General features: G+C 38.2%; 1 protein-coding gene across 1 annotated transcript in view; it reads right to left on the bottom strand.

The window, feature by feature from the left end:
• Positions 1–27,720, bottom strand: part of IRAG2 (inositol 1,4,5-triphosphate receptor associated 2) — a 54,915-nt gene that overhangs the window by 9,890 nt on the left and 17,305 nt on the right. Inside the window, exons 7-15 of the mRNA XM_081248305.1 lie at positions 17,000–17,046; positions 16,831–16,895; positions 16,579–16,674; positions 14,336–14,406; positions 10,967–11,024; positions 8,581–8,635; positions 8,468–8,495; positions 8,061–8,201; positions 3,326–3,460 (exon numbers count right to left, since the gene is read on the bottom strand). Coding sequence (XP_081104431.1) covers positions 3,326–3,460; positions 8,061–8,201; positions 8,468–8,495; positions 8,581–8,635; positions 10,967–11,024; positions 14,336–14,406; positions 16,579–16,674; positions 16,831–16,895; positions 17,000–17,046 — 696 coding nt within the window. The remainder of the gene's footprint in view (positions 1–3,325; positions 3,461–8,060; positions 8,202–8,467; positions 8,496–8,580; positions 8,636–10,966; positions 11,025–14,335; positions 14,407–16,578; positions 16,675–16,830; positions 16,896–16,999; positions 17,047–27,720) is intronic.

Here is a 27,720-nt window from a genome sequence, read left to right as displayed (position 1 = left end):
TACAATATGTGACCTTTGTGTCTAGCACCTATAGTTTGCATAAATTTTTCCAGATTCATCTACATTGTAGCATGTATCAACACTTCATTCCTTTTCATGGCTAAATAATATAGTAATAATACAATAATAATATTGCAATTTCCCATACCCTTGTCAACACTAGTTATTTTCTTTCTTCCTTCCTTTCTTTTTCTATTATTATAGCTATCCTAGTGGGTGTGAAGAGGTATATCATTATGGTTTTGATTTTCATTTCCCTAATAATTAAGCATCTTTTCACGTGCTTATTGGCCATTTGTATATCTTCTTTAGGGAAATGCCTATTCAAGTCTTATTTGCATTTTTTTAATTGGGTTGTTTCTCTTTCTGTCAAGCTGCAAGCGTTCTTTATATATTCTGGATACTAGACCCTTATCAGATATATGATCTTCAAATATTTTCTTCCATTCTGTAGATTATCTTTTCACTTTCTTAATAATGTCCTTTGATACACAAAAGTTTTTAATTTTCAGGAAGTCCAATTTATCTATTCTTTTGCCATTGCTTTTGCTTTTGGTGTCATATACTCCCTCATTTAACAAAAACTTTTTGAGTACCTGCTATGCACATTTTAGGCATTGAGGAGACAAGCAGTGAGCCATACAGACACATATTCCTGCCTTCATGGAGCTTATATTCTAGTGGGAGGAGACAGACAACAAATAAGACGTCAGTAAAACATAATAGTATGCTAAAATGTGATCAGCATTATGAAAAAAGACAGGGAAAGGGAGGATGAGAAGCTCTGCGGTGGAAGGCATTGAAATTTTACAAGGGAGCTCAGGTGGTCAGCTGCGCTATTCTATGAAGGTGACATTTGGACAAGACTTGGAGAAGGTGAGGGCTAAGTCATGTGGACACCTGGAGGGAAAATATTCTAGGCATAAGGAACAGCTTGGACTGGGGGCCTGAGTTGGCAGCATGATGAACAGAAATGAGTCCCATGTGGCTGGCGTGCAATAACCCAGGAAGACAGTCACAGAAAATAAAGTCCAAGGGGTAAGAAGGCAGGGGAATCATGTAGATCTTTCTAAGCCATCATAAGGACTTTGGCTTTTATTCTGAAAAAAATGAGGAGCCACTGGAGGGCTTTGAACCAATAAGTAACATGAAAAAAAAAAAAAACCTAACATGATCTGGCTTAAGTTTTAAAAGGATTATTCTGGCTGTTTTATTGAGAAGCAACTATGGGGGTGGGGTGGGGATTGGATTTAGATGGAGACAAGAAGACCATGTAGGAAGATATTGTAGTAATCTGGGAAAAAAATAGAATGGTGGCTTAGATTAAGGTGGTAGCTGTGGAGAGGGAAATGAGTGGTTAAATTCCAGACATGTTCTGATGGTAAAGTAAATGGGATTGTCCATAGGATTAGATGTGGAGTGTGAGAGAAAGGTGTTGAGAATTACCCCCAAGGTTTTCCATCCCCAGCAACTGGAAGGACAGAGTTGTCCTTTACTGAGGTAAGGAGACTATGTGTGGAACAGTTTCTGGAGGGACTGTCAGAAGTTTATTTTGGGATGTGTTAAGCTTCAATTGTTTATCAAACTTCCAAGCTACATCAACAGTAGCAGATTCATGGCAGAGGTTTGGGATAAGTGTGTGAATTGGGGAGTCATCAGTTGACTACATGGGATAGTATGGGGATTGAGTGACAATGGAAATCAGACATGCATAGGTGAAGCCCTGGGGCCCATCAAGATTAAGAGGGCTGGGAGAAAGGGTGGGACCCATAAAGGAGTCTGGAAGGGATTGCCCCATGATGTAGAGAGAAGGACCAGGGGACTGTGGTACCTGGAAACCAAGTGAGGAGAGTGTTTCCAGGAAGAGGAAGAGCTCAGCCATGTTGAATGTAGCAGACAGGTTAAGGAAAATGAGTAGGTTAAGGCTGACTAGAATATGTTTCAGAGAGACTGGGAGGAGAGAAATTGGAAACAGCACAATTCTGTTGAGGAGATTTGCTAAAAATGGGAACAGAGAAACAGGGTGGTAGCCAAAGAAGAGTGAAAGATTTTTTTGTTTGTGTTTGTTTTGCATTATTTTTCCTGTCTTAAAAACAACGTATTTGTGTGTTGATGGGAATGATTCAGTAGCGTGGGGAAAAACTGGAGATGGAAGAATGCAAGGGGAATTGGGGCCCAAGATTCTGAGTAATTTAGAAGGGATGAGATCTTATCAGGTGGGATGGTTAGCCATGGATAGGATGAGAGACAACTCATCTTTCGTACCAGGAAGGAAGGCAATGTCAAGGGTTTAGGTGCTTGTAGGTTCAGAGCTTTTGGCAGGTCCCTTCTGATTGCCTCAACTTTCTTACTGAGTTAAGAAGCAAAGTCATTATTTGACAGAGAGAGAGGGGAGGACATGATGGTGATTTGAGGAGAAAGTGTGAAAGATGGGAAGCCCCAAGGACCACTTGAGGTTTGTGATGAATTTCAAAAGAACTCAGTCAGCATAGAGGTGTGAGGTTTTCCAGCTATGCAGGTATAATCAGGTGGAGAAATGGATTTAAAACAAGGTTGTAGATTTTCCTAATGATTACAAGAAAACAAGAGAAGGAAAAGTGTTGAGGTTTCATGCAAGGGGGCTAATGTTGTTTTTGACCATGGAATTTAAGATTGGTTAGGAAAGAAGAGAGATCAACAATAAGGTGAAAGACAGTGAAAAGGTGTGAGGGGGAAAGATTGATAAATAAATATTCATCTTTGTAGTAGGAAACCAATAAATATCTAAAACTGAAAATAAATCACTTAGTGACAGTATAAGCATATTATTTGGAGATATGAATATTAATAAAAAACAAACCAAAAGAGTTGAAAATTGTTGCTCTGGAACATGGGAAATGGGACAAGAAGGCTTTGAGAACTACTTGACTTTTTTAAAAAAAGCTATGCACATACGTAACTTTAATAAAAATAAAACAAAGAATATTACTACCGGGCGAGGGGTTAAAAAGAAACTAGAATATTAGAAGTGTATAACAAATGTTCAGACTAAAACTATCATCACAGTGAAATGTCTCCTTCTTAGGAAAATATATTTTAACATGTTTGTTTAGGTAGAGATTCAAAAATTTAAAGTCTCCCCAGATTTTCCCACAAAGAAAATTTTGAAAATCTACTTCTCTATGAATAAGTGTGCAAAGATGCATAAACAAGGATATTTATTGTAGCATTGTTTAAAGCAGGAAAATATCAAGAACATTCTGAAATGATCAAATATAGTTTTTTCCTAGAAATGTAATCCATTTTTAGTAATTTCATTGTAACTGGAGAAAGGGAAACAAATTACCTGATTAATGGCTCCCAACATCTCAGCCCTACTGGCCACTCGTGCTGTGCACTGACTGAGGAATGTTATACTCTTCTCCAGCTTCTTAATGATTTCCTGAGCTTGGCCATCATCTTCACAAAGAGGTGTTAAAGACTGCACAGAAAGTAAAGTATTAAAAAGTATCCAACCCAAGTATTCAGCAAGTGATTCTAACACTGACTATATTGTAAATGCAGATGAATCTATTATCTTTGTGGAAGGTGAAAAGCAGCAGCAAAGACCAATAATGAATGATACTGAAATATTAATACCTTTGTTGGTTATGAGGTAGACCTATGCAGGTATTCACAAAGCCTTTTATACTATTTTTGATCCCTTCCTTCTTTACTTCCCAAATTTGCTACTCCTTCATGTGTGTTTATATCTTTCTTCTACAATTAATAGGATGGGATGAATTAATTGGCAATGGTAAAGAAATTAAGCCTATAAATGAATTGAATGCACTACATGAAGAGCATAGTTTGAACTTTTAAGAAAAGTAATAAAAATATACTCGAATTAGATATGACTCTGATTACTATATTTGCTCTTCCATTGATGACAAGGTGAGATTGGGCTGGTTAGGCCATTACGCCTTCATTGCCTTATGAATATTTATCTCAAACCTGTGCCCTTGAACCAAGATGATGGCTTTCCTGATGGAAGCCCATCTGTTTCACTGGGGTGGAGAAAGAATTAAGAGAACAGCATATTTGGAAACCAACAAGCCATTGCTCATTAGCTGTGTAATCATGAGCAAATTTCTAATACTTGCCCATGTCTAAAATACCATAAATTTTGTATAGCATCAGAAAGGAAAAGTGCTGCCAATAAAACCATAAGGCATCATTGACTGTAAATTGCATCTTAATTCTACAAATGTTATAATATCAAGCTTTCTGATTTGCTTTTTTCTCATCTGTCAGATGGAGACAACTGCATCATCTTTCCAGGAATATTGTGACATGAGAGGTAATAGATGCCAATTGCTTGTCACACAGTAGATGCTCAATGAATAGCAGCCACTTTTGAAACAGGCAGATATGTATGAGTTGCAACTGGAAAGTTGCTAAACAACTGGAATGACAATTGTCAGACATACAGTTTCTTACTGCAGTTTAAATAACCACCATTAGTTAGAAAGAGAAGAGCATATATTAGTTGTTAGTCAAACAGAATATGGCTTACCAAAACTTAATCATGAAGAAATAGAAAATTTGAGTAGACCAATAATTAGTAAGGAGATTGAAGCAGTTATATTAAAAAAAAAAATCTCCCAAAGATGAAAAGTCCAGTTCCAGATGGCTTCACTGGAGAATTCTATCAAACAGCTAAAGAAGAGAATACCAATCCTCCTGAAATTCTTGCAAAAAATTGAAGAGGAGGGAACACTTCCAAGTTCATTCTCTGAGGCCAGAATTACCCTGATACCAAAGCCAGACAACAACATTACAGGAAAACTACAGACCAATATCCATTATGAATAGTGATGTAAAAATCCTCAACAAAATACTAGCAAATTGAATTCAATAGCACATTAAAAGAATTATACACCATGACCAAGTGAGATTTATTCCTGGAATGCAAGGATGGTTCAACATATGAAAATCAATCAGTGCAATACATCACATTAACAGAATGAAGGATAAATATCCCATGATCATCTAAATTGATAAGAAAAGCATTTGACAAGATTCAACACCTTTCATGATAAAAATATTCAAAAAAACAGAAGTACAAGGAAACTACCTCAACATAATAAAGGCCATATATGAACACCCACAGCTAAAATCATACTCAACGGTGAAAGACTGAAAGCTTTTCCTCTAAGATCAGAAACAAGGCAAGGATGCCTACTCTCACTACTTCTGTGCAACTTAGTACTGGAAGTCCTATCCAGAGCAGTTAGGCAAGTAAAAAAATATATTCAAAAAATCCATATTGGAAAGAATGAAGTAAAATTATCTTTGTTCACAGATGACATGATCTTACATAAAGAGACCCCTAAAGATTCCACAAAAAGACTGTTAGAACTAATAAACAAATTCAGCAAAGTTGTAGGATACAAAATCAACACACAAAAATAAATTGCATTTCTATGCACTACCAATGAACCATCTAAGAAGGAAATTAAGAAAATAATTCCACTTACAATAGCATCCAAAAAAATAAAATAGTTGAGAATAAACCTAACCAAGGAGATGAAAGCCTTGTACACTGAAAACTACAAAACATTGCTGAAAAAATGAAAGAAGACACAAAGGGGAAGGCATCCTGTGTTCATGGACTGGAAGATTTAATTTTGTTAAGATTTCCATACTATTCAAATCAATCTACAGATTCAATGTAATCTCTATCAAAATCCCAAAGGCATTTTTTGCAGAAATGGAATTTATGGAATCTCAAAGGACCCGAAGAGCCAAACAATTTTGCAAAAGAAGTACAAAGCTAAAGGTATCCCATGTCTTGGCTTCAAAACACATTACAAAGATACAGTAACCAAAACAGTATGGTTCTGGCATAAAGACAGACCAGTAGAACAGAATAGCATGCCCAGAAATAAACTTATACATATATGGTCAAATGATCTTTGACAAGGGTGCCAAGACTACAAAATGGGGAAAGGATAGTCTCTTTAACAAATGATGTTGGAAAACTGCAAAAGAGTAAAGTTGGGCTCTTATTTTACACCATATACAAAAATCAACTAAAAATGGATTAAAGACCTAAATGTAGGACCTCTAGAAGAAAACATAGGGGGAAATCTTCATGACATTGTATTTGGCAATGCTTTCTTGAATATGGCACCAAAAGCATAGGTTACAAAAACAAAAATAGACAAATAGCACTACATTAAACTTACAGACTTGTGCATCAAAGGACATAATAAACAGAATGAAAAGGCAACCTATGGAATGGGAGAAAATATTTGCAAATCATATATCCTATTTTAAAATTGGCAAAGGACTTAGACATTTTCCAAAGATGATATACAAATGGCCAATAAGCATATGAAAAGATGCTCAACAATACTAATCATCAGAGAAATGCAAATCAAAACCACAGTGAGATACCACATTGCACCTATTAAATGGCTACTATCAGAAAACAGAAAATAGGGACTTCCCTGGTGGCACAGTGGTTAAGAATCCGCCTGCCAATGCAGGGGACACAGGTTCGAGCGCTGGTCCGGGAAGATCCCACATGCCACAGAGCAACTAAGCCCGTGTGCCACAACGACTGAGCCTGTGCTCTAGAGCCCACGAGCCACAACTACTGAGCCCACGTGCTGCAACTACTGAAGCCCGCGTGCCTAGAGCCCATGCTCCGCAACAAAGAAAAGCCACCACAATGAGAAGCTGGTGCACCGCAACAAAGAGTAGCCCCCGCTCACTGCAACTAGAGAAAGCCTGCACGCAGCAACGAATACCCAATGCAGCCAAAAATAAATTAATTAATTAAAAAAAAAAGAAAACAGAAAATAACATGTTGGCCAGGATGTAGAGAAATTGGAACCTTGGTGCACTGTTAGTAGGATTGTAAAATGGTAACACCACTGTGCGAAACAGTACAGTGGTTCCTCAGAAACTTAAAATAGAACTCCATATGATCTGGAAATCCAACATCTGGGCATATTTCTAAAAGAATTGAAAGCAGGGTCTTGAAGAGATATTTGCACACCCATGTTCATAGCAACAATGTTCAATGTCCACAATAGCCAAGAGGTGGAAGTAACTCAAATGTCCATCAATAAGTGAATGGATAAACAAAATGTGGTATATACATACAATGGAATATTTCATTCAGCCTTAAAGGACGGAAAGCCTGCCACATGCTACAACATGGATGAATTTGAAGACATTATGCTAAGTGAAATAAGCCAGTTACAAAAAGACAAATACTATATGATTCCATTTACGTGAGCTATCTAAAGTAGTCAAATTCATAGAAACAGAAAGTAGAATGGTGATTACCAGGGGCTGAGAGAGGGCAAAAGGGGAATAGTTTAATGGCTATAGAGTTTCAGTAAGCAAGATGAAAAAGTTCTGAAGATTTATCTCACAACAACGTGAATATACTCAACACTACTGATGTACATTTAAGACGGTTAATATGGCAAATTTTACATTATGTGCTTTTTTAACCACAGTGAAAAACAGAATCTGGTTTCTACATTTTTACTTTCTTTTTCCAAAATTAGCCCCCTTAATTTTCCACCCATCCATATATTTATGGTGACTTCACAAAATAGAAGAATAATAGTAGTTGTTACACTTCTGTGTACCTTCCAGAAGGTTTGCCCATTATCTGACAAGATTGAAATGTCACCATTCTCTTTTTTCAGTTAATTAAATGGAAATCGTCTTTTGATTCTCTTCCTTGAAGCTTAACATTGATATTATCTCCTGCTGCTCAGTTTTCTGCATAATTACTCTTCTGCCTGAAATCTGTTTGAAGATACAGAGAGATGGCAGAAGATTCACATAACTACGTTAAATGACATTTATTTGTTTTATTGCTTATACCCTTCTATTGGTGAACCTTTTATCTTAGCCTGATCCTGAATTCTTACCTCCTATTAATTCACATTTGAGTCAGGCAGGGCTTGGTACCTAGTGTTGGTTTTAGTCATACAAGTAAACTCTTATGTAATTTTGAAAACTGTATTAATCATACAATCGAACGTGTAGTCCCCACATGTTAGGAGTCTCACCTCTAACAGTTTTAAACAGTTAGTAATTTCTTTCTTCAAATTTTCTTCTGCCAAGTCACGGGATCTTTCTTCAAGCTTCACTCTTTTCTCCAAGGTGAACCAGTCGCATTTAAATCCCAAAGATAACCTGAGAAATTCGGCCTGTTGTCAAAATAATGTGAGGGTGAGGACGGAACATTGGATGTAGTCACATTTCCAGTTTAATACCAAATCACACTGAGGCATTTCTTTCTCCTCCCAGTGACGTAATGCTGGCACACATAGGCTTTCCCTACACTTTGTCATGGCCAAGCCAGACAGACACCAAACGTACGATAGCTTGTGCAAAAGCTTGCAGGGACTGCAGGCGAGTGAGTCTGAAACACGTATTTTTTTACTAAAAGGAAAAACATTTGCTTGAAACTTACCTCCACCTCCTTCTCATTAGCAGAAGTGCTGTAAGATAAGAGAAAGAACTTACTCAAACATAGTTCAACAGAAAAGCAAAACATGTGAGCATGCTATATGAGGAGGAGCTTACTTGTCACTCTGTCTAAAGTTTACTGACTTCACAGGAAGAGAGGAAACAGCAGCGCCTATTAAAAGACAATAAAAAAATGACAATAAGATAGTATTTGGTTAAACAGGCTTAACAGCTACAGGCACATTCAATCCAATGTTGTTAGGGCCTCCCTCCACTAAACAAAGGCGTTCACTGAAATATGTCTGAGAAGACTGCCAGCTAATAATGCATTTGCTTAAATATAAGATAATGTCATGCTACGCTTTGGGGATCACGATCATGTTGAAATTATTGGCTCACACTTCAGCACGTGAATAGTCTTTGAAAACCTGAAGATGTCTCAGAGTCAAGGAACAGCCCAATTTGGTCTTTCTGCATTTGAATGTTTATTTGATTTGATTCCATGGTTAAATGCATAGCTTCATCTGGTACCCTGGTTTTCCTGCGGACCAAGGATTTAAAACCAGAAACTTTTTTTTTTTTTTGCGGTACGCGGGCCTCTCACTGTTGTGGCCTCTCCCATTGCGGAGCACAGGCTCCGGATGCGCAGGCTCAGTGGCCATGGCTCACGGGCCCAGCCGCTCCGCGGCATGTGGGATCTTCCTGGACCGGGGCACGAATCCGCGTCCCCTGCATTGGCAGGCGGACTCTCAACCACTGCGCCACCAGAGAAGCCCCAAACCTGCAACTTTTATGATATCTTTTATCAGGCACTTTTCTAAGTGCTTTATACATAATTTCTTCAATCCTCAACAGCCAGCCTTCTCTGGTGGGTACCGCTCTTATCTACAGTTTATAGGCTAGGAAACTGAATCGCAGCTTACCTAGCTCACACAGGTATTGGGGTGGTAGTAGTAGTAGTAGTAGTAGTAGTAGTAGTACTAGGAGTACTAGGAGTAGTAGCAATAGTATAATAATAATAATACTGCTAATAATAACAGCAACAATAAACATGATATCAATCGTTTATCACAGGTTTACTACATGCCAGTCCCAGAACAAAGCTCTTTATACATATTAATGATACTCTTCATGACTACTTCACAAAGAAGACAATAATAGTTATTAAGAGCATTAAGTATAGAGTTGAAAAGATCTGGTTTAAATCCTAGCTTTTGTGGACAAAGAATGTGGCCTGCCATTCAGTAAACAAATGATGTTGTGGTCATCAAGCCATCAGCCACCATAGCTGCATAGCTGCGGTGCACCCTGAGGGGATTTAAGATGGAGAAAAGCAGGATACTGTCCCTATATATCAAAGGAATGATTTCAATAAGCCCAGACTCTTGCATCTTCCCATCCATAGAAAAGGGCTAAATTCATTAACTTGAGATGTCTGGGTTTTTTTATAATTAGCAGTTATCTTTTGATGTTGGACTACCTGGTGGTTTTTTGTTTTGTTTTGTTTTGCAAAATCTCCTGTATGTCCTGTCTCTTCCCTTACCTCTTTGGAACAGTCCCTCAGAGCTATCTGAGAGGCTATATCCCAGGCTTAAGTCCTCAGTAAATCTGCGGATAAAACATAATTCTCAACTTTTAGGTTGTGCATTTTTTTTCAGTCGACACTTTGATCCTTAAAACTAAGTGACCTGGAACAAGTCACAACTTCGTCAAACCATCTACAAAATAAGGATGATTTTTCTATAGTAGCTAACTTTTTTGGGAACTTTTATCAGGCACTTTTCTAAATGCTTTTTACATAATTTCTTCAATCCTCACAGCCAAACTTCTGTAGTGGGTACCATTCTTATCTACAGTTTATAGGCTAGGAAACTGAATTGCAGCTTACCTACCTCACACAGGTATTGGGGAGAAGTAAATAAAACTATGCATATAGAGAATTTAGCCTAGTGCTTAGTACAGTCTATATTTCATAAAGGGTACTTTCTTTTTTTTTTTACTCATCATTTCCACTTTGCAGATGAAAAAATTAAGACTCAAGGTTAAATAGCTTGCCAAAGTCACAGCAAGTAAGAGAGTGACCAAGCATACAGTGAGTGGCTCCAAAGCCAGAACTCTATTCACTATTCCATCCTAACAGAAGGGAGATGGGGAGAGAAGCATATTAGCACTCATTCTTCAAATACTGGCTTATTTGCTTTTAGACGGAACAATAAAAAAAATCTCAGAGTAGAGCTTAGAATTTGCTACCAACATTGGCATGGTTCTTAGTTCACAATAGGGCACTAGTTATTACAAGACCTCTGGGCTTAACAGGCAATGCAACATAAATATGGCCTTCTGAAAACGCTACAAATTGAATCAAAATCAGTTCTATTTGGCTGATTTTATCTAGAGATGCAGAGTTGTCAATGCCATATCTTCACTCAGAAAGATTTCATCCATAAAACATACCAGCAGTGAAGAAAAGTTCACATGGGGGTTGGAAGAGAACATTCCTTACCTCCTGCCACACATTCTTTTCTGTGCTCATTTATTGTTTCTGGTTCCCCTTTGGCTTCCTAAAATCATAAAGAGATTTTATTGCTGAACACAGAGTGGAAATCCTTCGTAACCAATCATTTCTCAACTTCCTGTCCTCTCCTGCCTACCCTGTTCAAAAAACACTCTATAGTATGCAAAGAACTGTGCTCGGCATTCAGAAGAAAGGTGGACTGACTCCAAGGGGGTTTCTAATCTAGCCGAGGCGTAAAGAACAGAAGTGCATGAGAAGCTGCAATCGTGATACAAGTTACTTCAAAGCAAACTAGGATTATTTGCCAAGTAAATGAGAGATAGATAAATATGCACTTTGCAAAAGGAAGAGAGCAACACCATGGGTTAAGAAGCATGGAAAGTCTCTGCAGACAAGGAACAAGCTGGAGCTTGAGGGAGAGATGGGACTGAATGGATGAAGAGGGGGCGCGGTGATCTAGGACTATCACACGCAGCTTTCCAGATGGATTGTTGGGGAAATTATGGCAAAATAGCTGTTAAGATTGTGCTATGTTTGACTTTTACTCTACCAGAATATATATATATATATATATATATATATATATATATATATTTTTTTTTTTTTTCGGTACGCGGACCTCTCACTGTTGTGGCCTCTCCCATTGCAGGGCACAGGCTCCGGACGCGCAGGCTCAGTGGCCATGGCTCACGGGCCTAGCACTCCGCAGCATGTGGAATCTTCCCGGACCGGGGCACAAACCCGCGTCCCCTGCATCGGCAGGCGGACTCTCAACCACTGCGCCACCAAGGAAGCCTATATCTGAATATATTTTAAGGTCACTGACCAACTGTCCTACAAATGTATCCATACAGGAATCACCATAATAGGAGAGTTGCACTCTACTGCCTGGGGAAATCTAAAGGAGAAGCTATAGGTATACTATTATTTTAGGATAATCATGATTCAACATTCTCAGAAATTTTCCATAAAAAATAAGGCCAAGACAAATTTCCTTGGTAGGGCCCTTGATACCATGTCATGTAATTTTTGGACAACCGTAACAAATGAAAGAATACAGGTAAAACACTGGATCATCCTTATCAATATTTACATACTCAAGTTTTTTTAATCCCCCCTCAACCCTGTGACATCTTCCAGCTATGGCATTTTCTTCCTGTCCTGCGCTTCGTGGTTACACTTCTTCTGGGAAGAGTTGTCCACAGTTGCTGTTTCTAGCTCCTCATCTCCCATTTGTGATCACTGAACTACTCTGCCCCTGCACCTAACGCTCCAAGGAAACTGCCCTCCCCAGTTATCAGTGAACTCCCTACTGCCAAATCCAATGGATAATTTTCAGCCTTTATCTTTTTTTTTTTTTTTTTTTGCAGTACACGGGCCTCTCACTGTTGTAGCTTCTCCCATTGCAGAGCACAGGCTCTGGACACGCAGGCTCAGCGGCCATGGCTCACGGGCCCAGCCGCTCCGCGGCATGTGGGATCTTCCCGGACCGGGGCACGAACCCGTGTCCTCTGCATAGGCAAGCAGACTCTCAACCACTGCGCCACCAGGAAAGCCCCAGCCTTTATCTTATGTGACCTCACTGTAGCATCCAAATCGATCTATAATCCTCTCCTTCTTGAAGTTTTTTCATCCCTTGGTTCCCCTCTCCTGATGTCTCCCCATCACTACAAAGCTCCTTCTTGGCCTCCTCCACCATTGCCTTCTCTTATTAGGCAATGGAATCATCAAGAGTACATTACCCTCTGTGCTCTCTCTCTGCCTGCCCTCCTTCCTTGGGGAATCTCATCCACCTGCTTGGTTCTTTGCTGATAACTCACAAATATGTGTCTGCTTCTGAAAGTTCCACGGGTGAGCTTATGAATATGGGTATATAGTTATCTATAAAATCTCCTTACAGGGAATTAATGATGCCTCATATCAACCTGAAACTTGATTTATCCCAAATTAAATTAAATTAAATTTACCCCACAAATTCTTCTAACTCCCTCCTACTCTCATGTCATTCTATTCATTCTGTAGGTTAGGCCATAAACCTGGGTATTGACCTTTTCCCAGACCCCTGATTATCAGTTATCATGTACTGTGAATGCTATACCTCAAGTATCTCTCAAATTAGTCTCAGTTTTTCCATCATCGCTAAATTCATACTATCTTCACTTCTTGCCTGAATTACTATTATAGCATTTCTAATCCATTATTTTTAAAAGTTTTTTTATTTCTTTTTTATTTTTTGAGATGAGCTAGGAAAGACTAGAGGACTTGAATTTTCCTCTGTCCAATTTTTATAAGGGGCAACCACTTTCGGCATGTGGGTTAGCCAACACTACACTTTATATATACTTTACACTACAAAGAATTATCCCAAATCACATATCCAATTACTCCACTCCCTTCAGACAAGAATAGTATAAAATTTTTATCTATCTTATTACCTCCAATGTATACATGCCACAACCTTCTCTTAACCTGAGTTAGTTGCATGAGTCTCTGTTTCTTGTAATCAAATAGGCCTAACTAAAAGAATGTTTATACACTGAGGGGAAAACAATAATAATACACACACAGAGACACACAGACACACACCTCCGCACATAGAATACAGAGAGGGACTGATGTATAAATAAGACCCTTGAAGGAACGTAGAATTGCCCATAGTCTGTAAGTTACCCTTCAAATAATTGTTAATTCATACCAGTGGCGATATGCCTTCCCTTTAAGGAAAGGAATTTAATTCTTTTTCTATAAACATTTAAATATTCATCCTTATAATGTTTTATAGCAGTTTGCCATGTACCTGTATAACATTCGATATCACTCACTCGAATGATCACATTCGATACCTCCTCATGGAGGAGGTACCTCCTCCATGACACCTCTTCTGTCCTCTCACCCCAACCATTTCTCTTTCATATCGCTGACCAGTCTAATTACTGAGTAATTGTATGTTTCTTCCATTAATTAGAACACATCTTTGAGATAGATATCATTGTTTTGTTTAGCCTTATTTATTAATGCCTTCATTTATTTAAGAGTAGTCTACAGATGGATATTTAGCTTGTTTCCAGCAGACCTTTGATGAATAAATGAGTGAATGAATGCATGAATGAATGAAAGAAAAATCAGTGTGGAGTCAGGAGGTCCTACCTGAGTCTACTGAGTGACCCTGGATGGTTTGGACTCAACTTCTTCATCTATACAATATTAGTATATCTAAATTCTATTAACCTCATAATATTTTGAAAAGATAAAATGCAATAGTGCTTTTAAGAGTACTTTGCAAACTTAAAGGTACAGTTCTAAATATCATTGTGACATATCATTACTTTTACTGTTAACATGCATATATTTCCTTACCTGATTTGACATGATTTTTTCTTCACTCACAGAGCCTTGGAGTGAAATATTTTCAGGAGCTGGACTTCCACCTATAAGAAGGAGGAAACACATCAACAGTGTTGGGGGGCAGGGGGAGCAGTAACAAGTAAAAGAGGAAGGAATAGTGAGGGTGGCAATACGGGTGGACTAGTAAGTGGCAAAGTGCTTAACATGTGAGACAAATTTTGTACTAAAAAACTTTAAATGTGTCCATTCATTCAGAATCAGGACTAGGTCAGCTAAAGTTCCCAAGGAAGCTAACCATATAAGATTTCTTAACAGAAATGAATATCTGTATAAATGGCCTTCAAGCAGTAGGGTTTTTAAAATAAAAAGCAGCTACTGCTGCTTTTTTAAATCAAACACATTACTAGTATAATTACAGAAACCGAATGAAAGAAGGATGAACAATTAGTAACTTAGTAGCTTTTTTCTTTATAGACTGACAAACAGGTTTTTAACAATTATATATGCAAGGCTGATAACAAAGTATATCCTTCCAAAACACAGTATCTTTCTAAATAAAATGTAATCAAACTAAGAAGAAAAGATGCACTTTTAATTTATGCCATTCTTTTTTGTAATTTCCCTTTGTTTATTTGTATTGTAATGTACTTGATGATGATTTTCCTCTTCACATGATCCATTGTCCTGAATTTAGTTCAGTGCAGGGACAAAGGTCAGTGGCTATAGTCAGATTTTGTTTCTTTTTTTTTTAAGAAAACAGAAACAGAATACTTAAAGGATGTATTAGATATTTTTAATTTACATGGAAATAAGAGCAAAATGGTAACCCCTTTCTTCAGGGCTATAAAATTTTTTCCCTATGGAAATTTTATTTTAGCTCTTTAAAAAAAAATTAAAACAGGTAGTAGATTCATATGGTCCATAAATGAAAAAGTGTAAAATTGTTTTCCAGTGAAAGTTTTCCCTCCTATCACGCCTGCCAGAACCTACTTTACCTCCTCATAGACAATGTTACAAATTTTTGTCTAGCCTTGCAGAGATATGTTATATATACACAAAAACTTTTTTATATTTTTTTTCCACAAATTTTTACATGCAATACATAATGTTTTGTACTTTGGCGTTTCCCCCCCCCAAAATAGTTCTTTGATATCCTTCCAAGAAAAAAGTTTCCTTATATATGTTTTATAGATGTATACTAGTATTCCATTACATGGATATGCCAAAATATGTTAATTAGTCTTCTACTGATAGTTAACTTGTTTCCAATATTTTGTTGTTACAAACAATGCTGCAGTAAATAAACTTCCATATATGTCATATAGTATGTATGTACTTAGATCTACAGGATAAAGTCCCAGAAACCAAATTGTTTTATCATGGAATATGTACATTTAAATTTTGGGTAGATATTGTCAAATTCCTCTCCATACTAATTACAGTAATTTACATTCCCTGCAGCAGTGTATGAGAATTCTTTTCCCCCCAACAACCTTACCAACAGTGTGCAATCAAATTTTTTATCTTTGTCTACATGACAGGTAAAAAATAGTATCCTGGTGCAGTTTTAATTAAAATTTTTCTTATTTGGTGTGAGGTAGAATATAAAGATATTCTTCAGTCAACTGAAGGAATGGATTCCATTTCTACAATTTTACAGTTCCTTTAACTTAGCACAAATTTAATTGTCCAATTTAAACATTAGATGAATTTTCCTTGATCGGTGTTTTTGGTTGGAATGGGAGCCTATGTTTCCCATGAGTGTCAACTGTAGTGATGTCTCACTGGGAACGGTTCAGAATAAGCACTTTATTTTCAGACTCAAATGGCAGAAAAGGATCTAACATGTTATCTAGTTAATATCTGCCTCCTGAGTGGACCATCACTAATCGATCCATCCTTTTAACCCAATAGATTCTAATTAGGATTCTGAGAATTTCCTAAGTAGGTGATTCCACATCTGCGGCACAGTTGAGACTCAGGTGTGTCCAATCAATTTTGGCCATAAGGAAATATTTAAATCCCATTAAAATATACTGTAATTTTTATTTGAAATACAGAATTGGAAAAAAGTTGGTAACATTGTCATATATGAAGGCCATGGTCACCTCCGGACTTCTTTTCTCCAGACTATGTCTTCAAAATTCTTTTATAAAATAGTATTACTGAGCCACTGAGGATAGTTACTCCACTAGCTTCCAAGTTGGCTTAGTGTTTTAGAATGGAAACTCTTCTTGAACCCTTCAACAGCTTACCTTTGATCTTCTTCACAGCAGAAGCTGACCTTTTATCCTCCTCTTTCTCACAATCAATGACACCAGAAGCCATATACAAAATTTCTGATCCAGAATCTATCAACAGGAAGAAACTAACAGCATGAATACTATGCAAAAGAATTATTTGCTTATGTCCTTTTCATTTGCACACACCTTAGCAGGTCACAGAACATCCAAGCTTATAGTTATAATACTAACACTCTATTTTTATATCTTTTCTAATCTACTCACCACTTGAAGTTACAGTACTCTCTGTGGATGAAGTGTGTCCAGGAGATGGTAGGGTGGAATATTCCCTGTCAAAAAAGTAGAAGTATTTTAGAGTGTCTGGTCCAAAGAATTCTCTTAGAAATTAACTGAATACGCATCAAAAGTCATACACAGAAACAAACAAGCAAACCTGGACTGTGGCAGGCTCTCAGAATATAAGCGTTCAACACCATTCTCCTTAAGATTAAAAAAAAGAGAGAGAGAAACAAGTTTAACAATTTGACATTTTCCATTCCAGAGAAGTTGTGTTAAGCAAACATTTTCATAGAGTTTTAAATGAACCCATATTTGCTTTGCTCTTTTGGAGAGGATATGGGAATGGGATGGCACAGGGCAGACTGATATACATACTTCCTCAAAGCTGTACTTGCCAAAAAAAATCCAATTTTAAGTATACTTACAAGTCCAATATTTAAAGAAAATTTAAATTCTTGGGCAAAACAAATTCTAAACTTAAAGGGCAGATAGAGTTTATATCATTAACTTAAGTTTTCTTTAAACAGAACATTCTAGGTGGGCATAAAATAACATTTCTATTTATGGAAATATTACTCAACTTAAAACTTTTGGCCTGTTGATTTTAAAATGGTTCTCAATTTTCTAGCTAGACACATAATACATTTTAAAGTTAATCCAATTCTCAAAGATCTGAGGGATTCCATCTACGTCAGCACCTCTTACTTGGGGCTCAAAAAGAACTTAACAAAACTGTGGTCCCAGCCCTCCAGGGCAAGCATTTGAAAGTCTCATTTGAGCTTCTTAACCTTTATCAAGAGTTCCTAATTTGGGGGGAATTTCAGGAGATTAGGTTCACTTACTCTCTTTCAAAAAATACAGTGGGAATACAGGTTCCTCTTTAATAAAAAGTTTTTCTATTCAATAATAAGTATATTTTCATTATCATTCTGTTTATTTAGGAAAAGAAATCAAAATTTAATAAATTAAAACTGAAATCACTTCGACATATCCAAAATATGCACAGACAATGCAAAACTGAAGACATTTAAATATTTCATAATCAAACACACAGCTTCTTGTTAACTGGCACAACCAACAACAGGTTTCAATGGAAGGATGCCGTATATCATACACCGTATTTAGAATCTCTCCAAGATAATACTGACTATAGTCACAGAAAGATAAAGGTTTAGCAAGAGTTTGCTGAATGTATAGTTATCCAATACAAAAGACAATAGCTTACATCTGTTCAGCACATTAAAATTTACAAAAGCCCTTTTATGTATCATCTCATTTAATTCTCCCGACAACCTTATGCAGTGGGTTTTATGGAAAAAAAAAACAGATTTACTTATTTCAGGTAAGGAAATAAAACCAATGAATAAAGTAATTTCTCAGGAGTATTCAGAGTGGTGGTGTCAGCCTCTAAACAGTCTAAACAATCAGACTAAATACAGTGTCCTCTTCATTGTAAACAGAACTGTCTCTGAAATACCCTAAGGCTATTGGAGAGGCAAAGACTTCACAATGATTGTCTTAGACTGGTAGATGATTTGAATAAAAACTTTTAAAATGTTCCTCTCAAATGTTTAAAAACTCCACAAACTTGCACAGCAAGAATTTACACCTAATCCTCCTACATATAAATGTTGCGCAATCTTCTCTTTTATTTCATTTTTGTCCCTGCTTTAAATGTCTTTGTGTCAGATTATATGTAACTGAAGCCTCTTGTGACATCAGTTTAATTTAAGTCAACAACTTTCATCAAAGGTCCAGTTTGTGCCAGAAACAGTGAAAGGCTGTTTCTGGCACAAAGCAGAAAGGTTGGAGAGACCAAAAACACATTCCTTGTCCCAGAGGAGCTCATAGGCCAGTCAGAAAGACAAATATGTAAAACAAATACTTCATAAATTATAAGCAGCATTCCACAGAGGAAAGTAACATGCACAGAACAGAGTAGGGTAATATTTTCATTAAATTTTGAAGAGAAATTATACCTTATACTTCACAGGTAGTTAAATGATATTGGCTCTATCCTTAAGGTATTTAAATAGATTGCACTAGTAATTAGTATATGCTTATTTAACTGTCTGCCAATATATATATAAGAAATGAAGCTATAAAAATAGGAAAAAATTAAACATTCTTCAGTCTCATTAAGTATCCTCCATAAAAGTCAACAAGGATTGATTCCTTAATAATAAAAAATTCAGGCCCCTTTAACCCTCCATAACATACAAATCAGTTATTATGTGTGGCTTGAAAAAACACTTATTACTGTGCTATAATTAATAATATATATTATATATAATAATTATATTGCACTAACTAAAAAGCTAATTTTGTCAGAAAAATATTTCTTCTTACCAATCAGAGTCATAAATACCTGTATTTGAATTTAAGAGGTATGAAAGAGAATGCAGTTATTTTCTATTCAATTAAACTGATTTCCAGTATTAGGGGAAAGGGAACACATTATTTCTGTAAACTTTGTTTTTTAAAAAAAGTTTATTTTTTAAAGACAAAATAATAAATATAGCAAAAATACAGTTTGCATTCATTATACTAGAAATAAATCTCATTTGCCATAATGGTCTGTGTAAAGCCCTTCTTTTGTCCTATTTTTTATATGTGAAACCTTTTGGTAAACATAAAATAGTTATTGATTAAATAAGTAACAATTGTGATTTTCGAGAAATGGCATATATTTTGTAGCTGTACATTACTACATTGTTCTGTTGCAAGGATATTGGATATTATTGGATATTATTCCCAATTCATTAATCTTTATAAATCTCACTAATCAGAAAACAACATTATATACAACATATCTCAATCCTAGATTTTCATACATTTGGTCTAACATTTTTTTCCTCCTTACAAGAAGAAGCAGATAAAAGAAGGAGATTTTATTTCTTCCAAATTTAGGGTTATAATTAATGAAAGTTGGAGATATAGCCCCTCAGGGTGTCTGTACTTGTGAAGGGGGGGTGAAAAATATCTCAGCAAAAACTTTCTACAATTGTGCTCTTTTCTTCCAGTTTCAAAAGGCACCCCTATTTAAACCCACAGGAGAACCTAACACACACAACAACTGTAGGATCTGGGCAGATGATAAAAAAGATAATTTACTGGATATATTTTAAAACCAAGGAAAATCAAGAAACTGACTAAAAGCAAGAAAAAGAAATTTCAGAAGAGAGACTTACCTACATGTAGAAGATTGGCTCAAGTCAATGAGTCTAACACATGCCGACAGCATAGAGCAGGAAGCATGTTCTTCCTGTTTGAGCCATTTAAATATCAACCTGCATAACATTTACATGAAAATCCGTGGTCCAGCCCATTTGCTTTTGAGAGTAGAAGTCTAACGTAGGGTGGGGTAGCTAAGGTACTCATGGAACAAAGCGAGACATTCTCCCACAGGCTAGATAGCAAATGCAGGATGCACACACACATATTCTCCCTCTCTCCCTCTCTCTCTCTCTCACACACACACACACACACACACTCACACACACACACACACAGCAGTATTATTTTAATATTTAGATAGAAAATATGAAGAACAATAAGAAATAACTTCTAAGATATTAGTAAGGGCAATTAACAGGCCTAGATAATCTCCCAGGGTTACTCTTCTAGATGAAGTGCTATTTCATCCATAGATTTTTATGATCAGAAACGCTTCCACTAATAAACATTCATGTTACTGATGTAATTTTTACTTTTAGATCCATTTTAGACAATTGACGTTACTCAAATAAACTAATATGATTTTCTGAGAAAAGAAGAAAAACCGAACAAAAGGAGTTTATATAGACTTATTTTATTCTAACTTTTAAAAATTGCCCTTGACTTGAAGTTGGTTTCAATATTCTAAAAAGAAAAGAATGTAAAATTAAACATCAAAGGACCCCGGAGGAAGATGGCGGAAGAGTAAGACGCGGAGATCACCTTCCTCCCCACAGATACATCAGAAATTCATCTACACGTGGAACAACTCCTACAGAACACCTACTGAACGCTGACAGAAGACCTCAGACCCCCCAAAAGGCAAGAAGCTCCCCACATACCTGGGTAGGGCAAAAGAAAAAAAGAATAAACAGAGACAATAGGATAGGGACGGGACCTGCACCAGTGGGAGGGAGCCGTGAAGGGGGGAAGGTTTCTACACACTACAAGCCCCTTCGCGGGCGGAGACTGTAGGTGGCGGAGGGGGAAAGCTTCGGAGTAGCGGAGGAGAGCACAGCAACAGGGGTGCGGAGGGCAAAGCGGAGAGATTCTGGCACAGAGGACCGGTGCCCTCAGGCACACACCAGCCCGAGAGGCTTGTCTGCTCGGCCGCCGTGGCGGGCGGGGCTGGGAGCTGAGGCTCGGGTATCGGCTTTCAGTCGGAGCGCAGGGAGAGGACTGGGGCTGGCGGCAGGAAGAGAGCCTGAAGGGGTTAGTGCACCACGGCTAGCCCGGAGGGAGTCCGGGGAAAGGGTCTGGAGCTGCTGAAGAGGCAAGAGACTTTTTTCCCTTTTGTTTCCTGGTGCGCGAGGAGAGGGCATTAAGAGGGCTGCTTGGGGAAGCGCCGGAGACAGGCACGAGCCGCGGGTAAGGCACGGACCTCGGAGACGGGCGTGGGCTGCCGCCGCCGCCGCCACCGCCCGCCGCGGCCTGCCGCCGCCGCTGCTGCCGCCGCCGCGGGGCCTGGGTGCGAGCGCGGGTCACTGTCCGCCCCGCCTTCCGGGGGGCCTGTGCACCCCGCCACTGCCGGGGTCCCCGAGACCCGGGGACGGCTTTCCCGGGAAAGCGCACGGAGCGCCACGGGCTGCTGCAACGTCACGCCGGCCTCTGCCGCCGCAGGCCCGCCCCACACTGCGCGCCCCTCCCTCCCCTCTGCCTGAGTGAGCCAGAGCCCCCGAATCAGCGGCTCCTTTAAACCCGTCCTGTCTGAGCGAAGAACGGACGCCCTCCGGCGACCTACGCGCAGAGGCGGGGCCAGGTCCAAGGCTGAGACCCGGGAGCTGTGAGAGCAGAGGCAGGGAAATCTCTCTGTGCAGCCTCGGAGGCAGCGGATTAAAGCTCCACGGTCCATTTGATGTGCCCTGCGTCTGTGGAGTGCATGAATGGACAGCGAATCATCCCAAATTGAGGAAGTGGACTTTGAGGACAAGATTTAAGACTTTCCCCCCTTTTCCTCTTTTTACAACGAATTATTCCAAATTAAGGAGGTGGACTTAGAGAGCAAGATTTCAGACTTCTCGCCCTTTTCCTCTTTTTACAACGAATTATCCCAAATTGAGGAGGTGGACTTGGAGAGCAAGATTTTTGATTTTTCCCCCTGCTCTCTTTTTGTGAATGTGTATGTGTAATCTTCTGTGTAAGATTCTCTCTGTATAGCTTTGCTTCCACCATATGTCTCAGGGTTCTATCGGTCCGGTTTTTTTTTTTTTTTTTCAATAATTACTTTCTAATTTTAATAACGCTACTATATTTCATACTTTATTCTATTTTACTTTACCTGCTCTTTCTTTTTTTCCTACTCTCCCTTCCTCCCTCCCTCCCTCCGCTCCTCCTTTCCTTCTTTCTTTTTCTTTCCTCCCTCCCACCCTTCTTCTTTCCACTTTCTTTTTCTTTCCTTCCTCCCTCCCTCCTGTCTTTCTTCCTTTCCTTCCTCCCTCCCTCCCTCCTTTCTTTCCTTCTTTCTTTCCATCCTTCCTCCCTCCCTCCCTCCTTTCTTTCTTCCTTCCTTCCTTCCTTCCTTTCTTCCCTTCTTCCTTTCTTTCCCTCTCTCTTTCTTTCTTCTACTAATTCTTTCTTTCTACTTTTTCTCCCTGTTACTCTGAGCCGGGTGGATGAAAGGCTCTTGGTGCTGCAGCCAGGAGCCAGTGATGTGCCTCTGAAGTGGGAGAGCCAACTTCAGGACACGGGTCCACAAGAGACCTCCCAGCTCCACATAATATCAAGCAGCGAAAATCTCCCAGAGATCTCCATCCCAACACCAGCACCCAGCTTCAGTCAACGACCAGCAAGCTACAGTGCGGGTCACCCTATGCCAAGCAACTAGCAAGGCAGGAACACAACCCCACCCATTAGCAGAGAGGCTACCTAAAAACATAATAAGGCCATAGGCACCCCAAAACACACCACCAGACGTGGACCTGTCCACCAGAAAGACAAGATCGAGCCTCAACCACCAGAGCACAGGAATTAGTCCCCCCCACCAGGAAGCCTACACAACCTACTGAAACAACCTTAGCCACTGGGGTCAGACACCAAAAACAACGGGAACTACGAATCTGCAGCCGGCAAAAAGGAGACCCCAAACACAGTAACATAAGCAAAATGAGAAGGCAGAAAAACACACAGCAGGTGAAGGAGCAAGATAAACACCTACCAGACCTAACAAATGAAGAGGTAATAGGCAGTCTACCTGAAAAAGAATTCAGAATAATGATAGTAAAGCTGATCCAAGATTCTATTTCCATGATCCATAATCTTGGAAATAGAATAGACAACATGCAAGAAACAGTTAACAAGGACCTAGAAGAACTAAAGATGAATCAAGCATCGATTAAAAACACAATAAATGAAATGAAAAATACTCTAGATGGGATCAATAGCAGAATAACTGAGGCAGAAGAACGGATAAGTGAGGTGGAAGATAAAATAGTGGAAATAACTGCTGCAGAGCAAAATAAAGAAAAAAGAATGAAAAGAACAGAGGACAGTCTCAGAGACCTCTGGGACAACATTAAACGCACCAACATTCGAATTATAGGGGTTCCAGAAGAAGAAGAGAAAAAGAAAGGGACTGAGAAAATATTTGAAGAGATTATAGTTGAAAACTTCCCCAATATGGGAAAGGAAATAGTTAATCAAGTCCAGGAGGCACAGAGAGTCCCATACAGAATAAATCCAAGGAGAAATACACCAAGACACATATTAATCAAACTGTCAAAAATTAAACACAAAGAAATCATATTAAAAGCAGCAAGGCAAAAACAACAAATAACACACAAGGGAATCCCCATCAGGTTAACAGCTGATCTCTCAGCAGAAACCCTACAAGCCAGAAGGGAGTGGCAGGATATAATTAAAGTGATGAAGGAGAGAAACCTGCAACCACGATTACTCTACCCAGCAAGGATCTCATTCAGATTTGATGGAGAAATTAAAACCTTTACAGACAAGCAAAAGCTGAGAGAGTTCAGCACCACCAAACCAGCTTTACAACAAATGCTAAAGGAACTTCTCTAGGCAAGAAACACAACAGAAGGAATATACCTACAATAACGAACCCAAAGCAATTAAGGAAATGGGAATAGGAACATACATATCAATAGTTACCTTAAATGTAAATGGACTAAATGCTCCCACCAAAAGACACAGAGTGGCTGAATGGATACAAAAACAAGACCCATATATATGCTGTCTACAAGAGACCCACTTCAGACCTAGAGACACATACAGATTGAAAGTAAAGGGATGGAAAAAGATATTCCATGCAAATGGAAATCAAAAGAAAGCTGGAGTAGCAATTCTTATATCAGACAAAATAGACTTTAAAATAAAGACTATTAGAAGAGACAAGGAAGGACACTACATAACGATAAAGGGATCGATCCAAGAAGAAGATATAACAATTGTAAATATTTATGCACCCAACATAGGAGCACCTCAATACATAAGGCAAATACTAACAGCCATAAAAGGGGAAATCGACAGTAACACAATCATAGTAGGGGACTTTAACACCCCACTTTCACCAATGGACAGATCATCCAAAATGAAAATAAATAAGGAAACACAAGCTTTAAATGATACATTAAACGAGATGGACTTAGTTGATATTTATAGGACATTCCATCCAAAAACAACAGAATACACATTTTTCTCAAGTGCTCATGGAACATTCTCCAGGATAGATCATATCTTGGGTCACAAATCAAGCCTCGGTAATTTTAAGAAAATTGAAATTGTATCAAGTATCTTCTCCGACCACAATGCTATGAGACTAGACATCAATTACAGGAAAAGATGTGTAAAAAATACAAACACATGGAGGCTAAACAATACACTACTCAATAACGAAGTGATCACTGAAGAAATCAAAGAGGAAATTAAAAAATACCTAGAAACAAATGACAATGGAGACACGACGACCCAAAACCTATGGGACGCAGCAAAAGCAGTTCTAAGGGGGAAGTTTATAGCAATACAATCCCACCTTAAGAAACAGGAAGCATTTCGAGTAAACAACCTGACCCTGCACCTAAAGCAATTAGAGAAAGAAGAACAAAAATACCCCAAAGCTAGCAGAAGGAAAGAAATCATAAAGATCAGATCAGAAATAAATGAAAAAGAAATGAAGGAAACGATAGCAAAGATCAACCAAACTAAAAGCTGGTTCTTTGAGAAGATAAACAAAATTGACAAACCATTAGCCAGACTCATCAAGAAAAAAAGGGAGAAGACTCAAATCAATAGAATTAGAAATGAAAAAGGAGAAGTAACAACTGACACTGCAGAAATACAAAAGATCATGAGAGATTACTATAAGCAACTCTATGCCAATAAAATGGACAACCTGGAAGAAATGGACACATTCTTAGAAATGCACAACCTGCCAAGACTGACTCAGGAAGAAATAGAAAATATGAATAGACCAATCACAAGCACTGAAATTGAAACTGTGATTAAAAATCTTCCATCAAACAAAAGCCCAGGACCAGATGGCTTCACAGGTGAATTCTATCAAACATTTAGAGAAGAGCTAACACCTATCCTTCTCAAACTCTTCCAAAATATAGCAGAGGGAGGAACACTCCCAAACTCATTCTACGAGGCCGACATCACCTTGATACCAAAACCAGGCAAGGATGTCACAAAGAAAGAAAACTACAGGCCAATATCACTGATGAACATAGATGCAAAAATCCTCAACAAAATACTAGCAAACAGAATCCAAGAGCACATTAAAAGGATCATACACCATGATCAAGTGGGGTTTATCCCAGGAATGCAAGGATTCTTCAATATACGCAAATCAATCAATGTAATACACCATATTAACAAGTTGAAGGAGAAAAACCATATGATCATCTCAATAGATGCAGAGAAAGCTTTCGACAAAATTCAACACCCATTTATGATAAAAACCCTGCAGAAAGTAGGTATAGAGGGATCTTTCCTCAACATAATAAAGGCCATATATGACAAACCCACAGCCAACATTGTCCTCAATGGTGAAAAACTGAAACCATTTCCACTAAGATCAGGAACAAGACAAGGCTGCCCACTCTCACCACTCTTATTCAACATAGTTTTGGAAGTTTTAGCCACAGCAATCAGAGAAGAAAAGGAAATAAAAGGAATCCAAATTGGAAAAGAAGAAGTAAAGCTGTCACTGTTTGCAGATGACATGATACTATACATTGAGAATCCTAAAGATGCTACCGAAAAACTACTAGAGCTAATCAATGAATTTGGTAAAGTAGCAGGATATAAAATTAATGTACAGAAATCTCTGGCATTCCTGTACACTAATGATGAAAAATCTGAAAATGAAATCAAGAAAACACTCCCATTTACCATCGCAACAAAAAGAATAAAATATCTAGGAATAAACCTACCTAAGGAGACAAAAGACCTGTATGCAGAAAACTATAAGACACTGATGAAAGAAATTAAAGATGATACAAATAGATGGAGAGATATACCATGCTCCTGGATTGGAAGAATCAATATTGTGAAAATGACTCTACTACCGAAAGCAATCTACAGATTCAATGCAATCCCTATCAAACTACCAATGGCATTTTTCACAGAACTAGAACAAAAAATTTCAAAATTTGTTTGGAAAAACAAGAGGCCCCGAATAGCTAAAGCAATCTTGAGAACGAAAAACGGAGCTGGAGGAATCAGGCTCCCTGACTTCAGACTATACTACAAAGCTACAGTAATTAAGACAGTCTGGTACTGGCATAAAAACAGAAAGATAGATCAGTGGATCAGGATAGAAAGCCCAGAGATAAACCCACGCACATATGGCCAACTTATCTTTGATAAAGGAGGCAGGAATGTACAGTGGAGAAAGGACAGCCTCTTCAATAAGTGGTGCTGGGAAAACTGGACAGGGACATGTAAAAGTTTGAGATTAGATCATTCCCTAGCACCATACACAAAAATAAGCTCAAAATGGATTAAAGACTTAAATGTAAGGCCAGAAACTATCAAACTCTTAGAGGAAAACATAGGTAGAACACTCTATGACATAAATCACAGCAAGATCCTTTTGGACCCACCTCCTAGAGAAATGGAAATAAAAACAAAGATAAACAAATGGGACCTAATGAAACTTCAAAGCTTTTGCACAGCAAAGGAAACCATAAAGAAGACCAAAAGACAACCCTCAGAATGGGAGAAAATATTTGCAAATGAAGCAACTGACAAAGGATTAATCTCCAAAATTTATAAACAGCTCATGCAGCTCAATAGCAAAAAAACAGACAACCCAATCCAAAAATGGGCAGAAGACTTAAATAGGCATTTCTCCAAAGAAGATATACAGACTGCCAACAAACACATGAAAGAATGCTCAACATCATTAATCATTAGAGAAATGCAAATCAAAACTACAATGAGATATCATCTCACACCAGTCAGAATGGCCATCATCAAGGAATCTAGAAACAATAAATGCTGGAGAGGGTGTGGAGAAAAGGGAACACTCTTGCACTGCTGGTGGGAATGTGAATTGGTACAGCCACTATGGAGAACGGTATGGAGGTTCCTTAAAAAACTACAAATAGAACTACCATATGACCCAGCAATCCCACTACTGGGCATATACCCTGAGAAAACCATAATTCAAAAAGAGACATGTACCAAAATGTTCAT

This window comes from Mesoplodon bidens (assembly GCF_964165515.1).
Source record: "Mesoplodon bidens genome assembly, chromosome: 11".
Taxonomy (NCBI): Eukaryota; Metazoa; Chordata; class Mammalia; order Artiodactyla; family Ziphiidae; genus Mesoplodon; species Mesoplodon bidens.
The sequence above is the reverse complement of the archived record's forward strand: the minus strand, read 5'-3'. Positions and strand labels throughout refer to the sequence as shown.